The 10,551-nt window shown below is 39.0% G+C and overlaps 1 protein-coding gene across 1 annotated transcript; it reads right to left on the bottom strand.

The window, feature by feature from the left end:
* Window positions 1-2,029: 2,029 nt before the first annotated feature.
* Window positions 2,030-7,698, bottom strand: LOC115777891 (uncharacterized). Its single transcript, XM_030725918.1, has 10 exons — window positions 7,666-7,698; window positions 6,294-6,399; window positions 6,086-6,223; window positions 5,647-5,804; window positions 5,185-5,321; window positions 4,191-4,284; window positions 3,702-4,037; window positions 3,400-3,586; window positions 3,165-3,289; window positions 2,030-3,079 (listed from the first exon to the last, which is right to left on the bottom strand). The coding sequence occupies exons 2-10, from the start codon at window positions 6,373-6,375 to the stop codon at window positions 2,756-2,758; spliced, it is 1,581 nt and encodes a 526-aa protein (XP_030581778.1). The 5' UTR covers window positions 6,376-6,399; window positions 7,666-7,698; the 3' UTR covers window positions 2,030-2,755.
* Window positions 7,699-10,551: the final 2,853 nt, after the last annotated feature.

Raw genomic sequence — 10,551 nt, 5'->3', positions numbered from 1 at the left:
TTTCCTATAGTGTTAATTTTACAAAAGAACACTACTAATTGTAAATATAAAAGGACAACATACCCTAAAATTAGTCTGAATCCATTAGTGCAACTGTTTCACAATCTAGAGGAAAAGATCACACAGAACTCCCATTTCACTTTTTTTTTTTTTTAAATATTTCCACATAAGCTCAGCAAAGAATATAGCTGGGGCAAAAAACTTGCTTACCCTAAACAATACAGCCATCAGGCACAACATAGGAAAGAGAATCTCTTCCATAAGACATTTGAATGTCAAAGGGCTTAAAGTGTCTTAAATCACAAGGTCTAACAATTGAAACCTTGTGCATTTGGTCAACAACATGAAAAGCATGAAAATGTTCCACAAATGTTGCCTCCATCTCAGATACCATAAAATAAATACCATCTCTCAAAAATACAAACAGAATCTTACTGAAAACAGGCAGCTCATTGACAAAATCTGTGCAAACAACAAGACCACTGTGAAATTCAATCCCATTATGTTTGACCCAAGTTGTGAAATACATTTCACTTGACATCTCAATATGAAAATGCTCTGAAATTAAGTTACCATGTTCTACAGTAGTCAAAGTTTTGGATTTGACAGGACCAGACTCAATGCCTTTTATTGACAAAGATTCCCAGTGATAAGCAACAGCAATCTGGTGTTTCTTTGCAAGGGATTTAGTTATGTTCTTGAAATTTTTATGCTGTCCTTAAAGAATTTGTGTTTGGCTTCATACCTCATACTCCAAACATGTACCAAGGGTCCAATTTGGCGAATACACTCAGGATAGTGTATCATAAAGTGATGTTTAGGTATCAAATTATTTTGTGGGTACAAGTCCACAAACAGCTTGTGATGCTCTTCAATAAGATGTTTTAAAAATACAGTCATGCCATATGTAACACATTGGGAAAACACAATATTTACGATGTGTAACAAAAGCAAGAGCAAATGCCAGTGCCTGTCACCCTCTGGTACAACATCACCAAAAATCAGAGGAATGTTCTGAATGAGGCACAATGTCTGACTGGCGTTGAGCCCAATACCAGTACAAAACAAGTTTATGCGAGTTGGACGGTTCTTTTTATTCATGGAGCCATAGTTAAATGCATAAACACGTTGAAGTATGGTTTCAGTAGAAATAAAGTTCTCATTTAAATATTCAAACAACAACTTAACTTCATATTGTGCCACACCCTCCAAGATGTCGTGCATGATATCCAACACAAAATTATCTGATATGTTGAAATAACACAAGGAGTTAAGGATGCTGTTGCGTTTGATCCCAAAACATGAATTTTCCCTTGGATTGTCCACAAGATATTTGTAGTGCTCTTCATTGGTAATTTTGGTACGTAACTTAAGTCGTGGATCATCTTCACTGAAGACCGTTTGAGCAGAGACTTTGTCAGTAAGACACATTCTACAGTAGTAGTTTGCAGAGAAGGACTCAACATAACCAAGAATTGAGTTTAAACCTAAATTATCTCCAGTTATTTGTGCAATGGTGCCATAGAGAGGTTGTTCAGTAAATGACACTTCCATCCCACTTTGTTCTAGCACTTTAACATCGTCTATGAATGGAGCAAGAATTTTTGTCAATACCATATTTTTTGGCATCTTGAGAATGAAACAATGAAATTAGATGGATGTTCATCAATGAGGAATTTAGACTTGGTGGCAAGTTGCGCAATGTAAAATACAGACATCCAAGCTTATGAATGCCTTGTTTTGACCCCAGGGGATTTGATGTCTCAAAGTCGTCATAATAAACTTGAATTTCTAAAGCACCTTTGGATTTAGAAAATAATGGATGTTGTTTGTAATATTTGCCATCACAAAAATCCTTATAAAAGTCATCCAGAGTGGAGGCTTTATTCAGTTGACCACAAACTTCAGCATTTTTGAAATGAACTCCAATGTTTTAAAGAGAGGTACATAAATAAAAGTGTCATTTACAGGAACTTGCTCATATATTCCAGATATTTTGTTTCTTTTGAATCATACCTCACTCCCAAATTAATTTCAACTGGTTCAACAACACCCCATTTTTCTGTAAAATACTTGGTCCATTTAGAGTTTGTGTTTAATTCACTAAAGGGATTAAATACATTGCTAAACACCTCTTCCACTGCATTTCTACAAGGACTATCAGATGGCACGGCACTCATCACTTGCTCTTTAAGTTTTTTATGAAGCTCATTGACATAGTCCTCCATGCTTTCAACAACAGACAACACAACATTGTTGGAAACACCACTGCCCTGTAACTTTGCCACCACTGAAGCACACATGTCTTTTGCCTGCTCATTGGACATAAAAGATGTTGAAGGTGCCTCTTCAACCATGTCAGGCACACCTTCCTGGGATACATGTTCAATAGCATCTGACTGACGTGGCTTTGGAAAATCAGGATTTGTGCCTATGTTAGCAATACTATGAAAACTATTTAAATGTTTTCTAAAACCTGTGAAACTTTTGAACTGTAACGAACATGCATCTTGGGCACAAATAACAACAAATTTTTTGCCTGGGTATAGCCCATGAAAAAATTTAAGATGTTGAATTAATGCATTAGGTGCATTGTGCAAGGATCTACAAATGTGACACCTATACATTTCTCAAATGCTTGCATTTTACGTCGCAGTATTAGACTTCCCACTGTTGAGCTAAACTAAAAAGTGCTAAACAGAAAAAGGTTCACTTTTCAATATCCTGCTAGTTTCACCAGATATGAACTTTTCTCTTAGCTCCTGTTCATGAACTTTGCTCTTAACTCCTTCACTTTTGGACTTTCCTTTGTGCTATCCACATCAATACCATAGACAGTTGTCTGCAGGAAAGTGTAGATGTTTGTTAGAGCATCATCGTAACTTACACTGAAAACAAAGTGAAGTTTAAAGAGTTCATCAATGGCTGCCAGTGATGTGGTCCCTTGGCAGGGGATGAGCTTCTTATCCATCACAATGTAGTATGTGCTGACTGTCTGCTTGTTGATTCCAGATGCAAGGAGATATGGCTGGCACTGTCTTTCCTGACGCACAAGGTGCTCATCAATGCTCTTACATGACTGCAGCAAGAAACCACATAATGCAAATGTAAATTATGTTCAGTACAGTCTGCTACAAAATGACATTCAGTTGCACAGCATTTACCTTGTGAAACACAACAAGATGGTCGATAGCCTGAGCAGCACTGATCTTCAGCATTTTTTTCTTTGCAGGCTGAGGTGGCAGAATATGCAGCAGGAGCAGAAATGATGCCATGTCACTGTCCCACTCTGAAAGAATTAACAAAACAAAAAATTATGTATCACAGCCTGTCTCACACATCCTCTTCTTTTCCTAAAGGCATGACAGCTGGGTGATTGAAACACTGTTCACTCAATACCTGGTTGGTAGTCCAATGACTCCTCTACATCCTGGTTCCTGGCAGACCTGAGCAAACTGTTGAGTAATGGGGTGGCTGTCAGGCCCTCGGCTTCTCGTACCACCTTTCCTTTGAAGGATGTATGCCACTTCTCCAGCAGTTTAGTCGACTTCTCTGGTCCAAAGAGCAGTGTAAAATCTTGCAGTATCTGCAGCATGAATGAGACATTGCATAACTATTTATAATAATTTCCAGGATTTTGACAAACAAGCAGCACATGGCAAAAAATAAATATGGTTTCATAAGAGGATACCAATACATACCAGCCCTTTTGTGTCAAGAAACCTTGGAAACACTGAAAGTATGTTGTGCGATTCATTTGGATCTTGAACAAGATGGCGTCTGTACTCAAAGGTTTCCTTCATCTTCTGCAAGATGATTTCGTGGTCGTTAGTGTGGTTCATTAGGGATACGGCTGCTTTACAACACTTCTGATCCAAGTGAGAATTGGCCTGAGGCAGTTCTCTCTCTTGTCTTGGACCACCTCCTCCAGGTGTCTGTATTTTTGGTTCCTTATTCACAAGTTTTGTCTTTCTCTGGATTGTCTTTAGCCGCCATGCAAGAAATCCAGAGCCACTTTGGCTGTCATAGTAATGTTCCTGAGCACAGAACAGAATTTGTGCCATTAGAAAATTAAAAGACCCCTTCAAAAGCAGTTTTTTACATTTTGCGGCATTTACCAGCATGCTTGTAATGAAAATTCACATAGCAAACAAGACAACTATGAATCAAGATGAGTTATCAGAACTTACATATCCTTTTCTGGAAAGTGGATCCTTCAATGCAGGAAACAAGGTAATGATCCCCAGTGCATATTTCTCTTTGGTTTGATGCTGAGGGATTCTCCTGTAAATAATCAAAAAAAAGGTTATTAATCAACTGCATCCAATCACAAATAACATTAGCAAAACAAAGAGCAAATCAGCTACATATTAATACAAACCTAATCTTTTTTAATCTGTGAATGTATGACAAATGTAATTAAAAAATAGGGCTGTCAAAGTTAATGCCTTAATCACGTGTTAAATCAAATTCCATTTACAGGCTTCTGTACTTTTTGGGCGTTGGCTGCAATGCAATTCTAACATTATTTCCTTCTCTGTTTCAGCTGTTATACTGTGGGGAAAATCTCTCATTTCTGAAAAGTCATCTCTGAAAACAGCTACATTTTCTCTCTCTCCCTGTCCACCTCTCTTCCAACTCACCATTGCTCTGAACACTGACAGCACTATGCTCAGAGCCACTATAAGTGCCAGTCACAGCTGAGTGGGGAAACAAACATGAAGAACACACATAAAAAATGTAGCAAAGCACGGGCAGCACGGTGGTTAGCACTGCTGCCTCACAATTAGAACAACATCTAGAAGGCCTGGGTTCCATTCCACCTTGGCCCAGGCCTCTCTCTCTCTCTCTGTGTGGAGTTTGCATGTTCTCCCTGTGTCTGCGTGGATTTCCTCCCACAGTCCAAAGACATGCAGTTACTGGGGTTAGGTTAACTGGCAACTCTAAATTGCCCATAATTGTGAATGTGGGTGTGAATGGTTGTCTCTGTGTTGGCCCTGCGACAGGCTGGCCACCTGTACAGGGTGTACCCTGCCTCTCACCCTATGACAGCTGGGATAGGCTCCCCCACCCCCAGTTAACAATGGAAAGCATGCGAGTAATAACGATTAAATATTTTAATGGATTCACAGCCATATTAAAAACCCAAACAGCAGTTTAACAGTATCTGACTCAGTGACTTACCCTTCAGCCTCAACCATGTGTGCTGCAAGCATGTTAATCATCTGCCTTCTCCTACTATCACTCAGTGTCCCGGTTTCTTCATATTCTTCGAGGACAGCTGCCCCTCCAGGTTTTGTGACCAGAATCTGCTTTACCAACTAGCCAGCATTAAGAGAGTGAGAGTGGTATTTTTTTTAAACTTATAAATATACTTTAAGTTAAACAGCCTGATATTTTTTTTCTTATCAAGCATAATTATAAGAATGTCTAACTACTTAAAATCTTAGGGGTGGTTTAACTTTCCTGTCATAACCTCAACAAAAAAAATTCAGTTGAAGTTATTTATACAGCATCAGTTATGGCTTCTTAACCCTTAAAAACTTTGGTATACTATAAAGAAATATGTCTTAATTTTTGAGTATGAATTTCAATGGATTGACTTTAAAATGAATGACAAATGAAAACATCCAGTAACAATATTACCTCTTTAGCAGAAGAACTTTCAATAGCTTCTTCATCCATTCTGATTTGCTTTTGAGGTCTTGACATTTCACAATCACTGCTGCCGCTAGACACACAAAGCATACTCCTGCTGGAAGAAGACCATGATGTGGATGGTGGTGTCTGTGATGTGCTTGTGTCTAAGAAAACAAGTACAAACAGAATTAAAAGAGACACCCAAGGTATAAAAATCTAGATTGTATACATAAATCATGGCATTGGCTAAAACCTTGCAAAATTTTGTATTCATGTGTAAGGTACCAAAGAAATGGACCAGTCAAATGGCAAAGTTTTGTTCGTTTATAACAATTTCAATTAAAGTCTATTTTTGTTAGGCAACAGTTAATATAGTAGCTTTTAACTTGTCCCAAAACAAGAAAAAACAAACAATATCAAATGCATTAGCTTCTGATAACAATACCATCTTCAGAATATTCCTTGATGACAAAGCAAATCCCATCAACCATGGACAGTTCTGCAAACACAGAGTCATCCACTTCAGTGCCAGAGTCATCTTCCACTGTTATGCTGTCTGCATGGATGGAGAACTTCTCTCTCACTACATAGAAAAAAAAAATAAATACAATGGCTATATAATGTCACACAGCAAATATGGATAGATATTTTACCTTCAGAAAGGAATGCTTCAAAGTTGCCATCTTGCAATTTTATATACTTCTTCCGATTATTATGCTGTACTTTGATAATCATGGTATAACAATCATCACTGGGAATCTATGGGAAGAGAGACAAAATTAGGCAAAAGATATAGATAAAGCTCATTCATGCTTATTTGTAAGAATATAAAATTATGAATATGGACCTACAACTGGCACAAAACTAAAACAGCTCATAATAAATCTGAAATATACTTTCTTATCCTGGCAGAGAAAGCCCCCATTGAAACAGACACCAGCACTTGCACCTCTGCGGTGGAAACGTAGTAGGACCCAAAAGGCTACTACTAAAAGCTAATGTGCTGCAAGCAGCGCGGGTCGAAGGTGGAACCTGAGCAATTACGTCACGTTGTGTTCCTCGTTTTTACATGTAAAGCCAGAAAAACAAAACAAAAAAAACCCCAAAAAAACATCTTCGAGTCTTCACTGAAGATTCAAAACAACCACGTTTGTGCTCATTATAGACTAAGAAAAATCCCTGCTGTAGTTTAACATTCTGATGTGTTCTGTCTGGACTTGCCCGTCTGTTTGTGGCACAACCAAAAACTTACCCTGGGTTTAATAAAGAAATAACCAACTACAGTTTATTGTTAATTGAACAACTGTAATATTGACCACCTAATACTGTACTGTCATAACCATCACTAGAATTATTTATTTTACATATGCATGTTTAAATAATTTGTCTTGAGAGGGTCAAATGTAGTCTAGATAATTCGTGAAATAGCTTTTTTAAATTCCTCAGATGCCAACTTCAATAATATATTTCCAATACATTTAAGGAGAACAGACAGACTATATAACGATAACGTCTATGGTGATTTTAACCCAAATTTAATCCAATTACGTTTCAGTTTTCACACACAATACCGGCACATTATCAACAGTTTAACTTACTATGCGACATAGATTATAACATAGCATTCTCTTTGAAATGTTTGAACACTGCGCAGCCAGCCACATGGCGAAGTAATGGCGAAGCTAGTGTTTACTGACTTAGCTAACACCACAAGTTTCCAAACGGACAATTTTTAAACTTAAAATCCCTGCAATACACGGACATTCAAGTAAGATGATAAACATGACTCTGAACTCATTTCTGCTCGACTCGAATGAACATAAATGATTTTAATTAAGCAAAAAACGGCCATTGAACTAGCTGGAGCTAATGTCGCTTTCCGAATTTGGAAAAAATCTTGTAAAAAATGCATTAGGGTTCCGGTCCATCCACAAAAAGCTTAAACAAAACTCAAAATATCGGTACATTTTGACAACAATTATTACAAATGACCGAAAACATAATATTAAAAAGTTAGCTACTTACATGCCCTCCTTCTCCGTGATCCAAGCGAGTAAAAGAAAATGGCGTCGGCGAGATGTGTCCAGAAGCAAACGTTGTCAAGTACCCGGATGTTCAAGGTTACACTTTGGGTGTTGAAAATCGTCAACTCTGACATGTAACACCCATAATCTTATGGTATCACACTTGTATTGAGTTATTTATAGTGAATACAACACTAAAGTCTCAACACTGTACTCTAATATGTATTAACACTGATATTTTAACTCTGGCAAATTTGCTGTGTGTGTAGCAGCATTGTGTGGATATGCTTTCCTCCTTGCCCAGTCACAACACTGTTATACAGCATAACTTTGAGAATCACGTTGGTGATGGTATGTTCACGTCCTAACAGTTACCTGAACTCAAAAGCTAAACTGTCCAGACAGAATTAGCCACAGTGCAGCAGGGTGGGGGTAATAGAAGAGTCGCACACTGCTTGGTGTAGCCCCATAGTTCTGGTGGAGAAGAAAAATGGATCTATCCAGTTTTGTGACTATCGCAAGGTCAATGTGGTGTCAAAGTCTGACACATATACCATGCAATATTCGGAGCCCTGGCCAACTTCTGAGACCTCATGGACTGGGTGCTGTGTTTGCACACTGTGTGTGCTGCTCCCTATCTGGATATCATCATCCACAATGACACCTGGGTGGAGCATTTGCAGTGGGTGACTATGGTCCTTGTGTCTCCAAGGCAGGTGGGGCTCATCCAAAGTAGTGTGTGCTTAGAAGGAGGGAAGTACAGTACCTGGGGTACCACTTAGGAGGCAGGCAGGTATGTTCCCAGATGGAGAAGACTGCCAAAAAACAGGTGAGGTGATTTTTGGGGCTGGCTCGCTATGACCACAGGTTCATTCCAAACTTCGCACAGCTGACCAGCCCCTGAGATCTGGTCCAGTGGACAGAGCAGTGCCAGGTGGCGTTTTAGAAAGAAACAGGGTCTATGTGAGGAACCACTGCTCCACACGCCTAACTTTTTGCTCCCTTTTGGTCTGCAGACTGATCCCTTGAGCAGAGGGATGGGGGCTGTTTTGTCCCAAATGCTAAACACAAACGCTAAATTGGGAAAAACACTTTACCCTGCATGACATTAAAATGCTTACCTTTGCATGGAGATCTGGGTGACTGGTTTGCAGATGTTTAAGATTTGTTGTGTTTTTACCCTGATGTGTAAACCATGCCCCACATGGTTTACACATCATTTTATTTGTCACAACATCAAAGGACAAATGTGTCCATGCATCAGCTCTTCTATTTCTTCCTGCTGACATTGTTTACATAACTTTCTATTGGAAGGAAAGAAAACGCACAGGCTAGTTTGGTCTTCCCGGGTTTAGAGCAAATTTGTGCAACTGTGCATTTGATTGGATGTTTTCCTAACTTGTCCCGCCCTTTCACAAAATTAAATCAGTTCTGATTGGATTTCGTCCTGCCAAGCATTTTTGTCTGGTTTTCATTCGTTGACAAAAGTGTCAATTAATTTTATCGTTTTTATCATTTTAGGTAGTTTTTATTTAGTTATCGTCTTGTTATCGTCATGAAAAAAAAGGTTCTATGATGAAAAAAACTGTGATGAAAATATTTCGTCAATGAAATTAACACTGGTGTGCAGTGGTCCATGCCCCCTCAGTCACGCTCCCTGGTGCGTTATGTTAGCTCATGTGTACCCACTGTGCTGCATAGGCCACAGTGGCCCTTTTTCTTCCGACCAGGAGCTCGTGCCGGTGCCAGTATTTGAACCGTTCAGTGATTTTTCCATCGCGAATGCACTCGGTGCTTAACCAAGAAATGGGTTCAACTCCGGCCCAGCAAGCTAGCTGGTCTTGAACCAAGAATGTGTGACAAAAGTGGCAGAAGGGCATGAACTTGCTGCTTTGTATCAGTTCATATCACAGATAAAAGGACACAAAGTGCGTACTTGTCGTCTTGCTCTAATCGCTGTCTGTGTTTATATCTGTGCTGCAGTGGGACTATAGAGGTGGCCCACTTATCTCTTCACTGATGTTTGACCCTCAATTTTATTTACACCTTAGAAATTGAGGGTTTTGGAGGTGAGGAGTGTTGTTGTCAGCAACAGTGCCGCATCTGTCCCCTCAATTTTAATAGCACTCTAGTTTTCACACAGTCATACTTGTTTTTTTACATGTCATATAATCACATAAACCAACAGATACACCCAACTTTTCATCGTTATCTCAGATAGGTGGGGAGGTCTCCCACTTGAATTTAAATTATTCCCTTTAACCTGTTGTCTTGTATGAATCAGCTGCTCTATGCTAACACCCAGTGTTTCTGTGCTGAAGAGAGGTGTATATCCATTAGCAACAACTAAATTAGTCAAATTTTCCATCTGACCAGCAGTACCATACAAGAAAAATAGCTGAGAACAAAATTTTATTACTCCTGCAGAAGAACAAAATCCAGCAAACATAAATAAAATATTAAAACTCCAAGCGGTGATGATCGGGTCCTCATACCCGGCGTGCATCGACCCGTGGCACACTCAGAGGTTTTATTGATTGTGATGGTGTACCAAAGGTGTGTTACAAGTTTCATTCATTTATGGGAAACTATTTCTTTTGCTCTCCATATAAACCCAATGCAATATTTGGGGGGTGGTCATGGCTCCAGCGTGCAAAATAGAGCAGGGGTCTAATTTACTTTTTTGATCAGGATGATGTCAGGAATGTTGAAACAAATTTGCATGCATTTCAGAGAAACTAAATTCAGAGTAACTCATTCTGTGGACCGCCATAAAAATTTTCATTTGTTTCTGTAGGGGGCGCTATTACACCTATTGCTTTGAATCTGGTGTTATGGGTTTAGCCTGGGTCTGTGCATGAGTGATTATGGCTGATCGGTCAAAGCA

The sequence above is a fragment of the Archocentrus centrarchus genome, unplaced genomic scaffold (genome assembly GCF_007364275.1).
Source record: "Archocentrus centrarchus isolate MPI-CPG fArcCen1 unplaced genomic scaffold, fArcCen1 scaffold_84_ctg1, whole genome shotgun sequence".
Classification (NCBI taxonomy): Eukaryota; Metazoa; Chordata; class Actinopteri; order Cichliformes; family Cichlidae; genus Archocentrus; species Archocentrus centrarchus.
The sequence above is the reverse complement of the archived record's forward strand: the minus strand, read 5'-3'. Positions and strand labels throughout refer to the sequence as shown.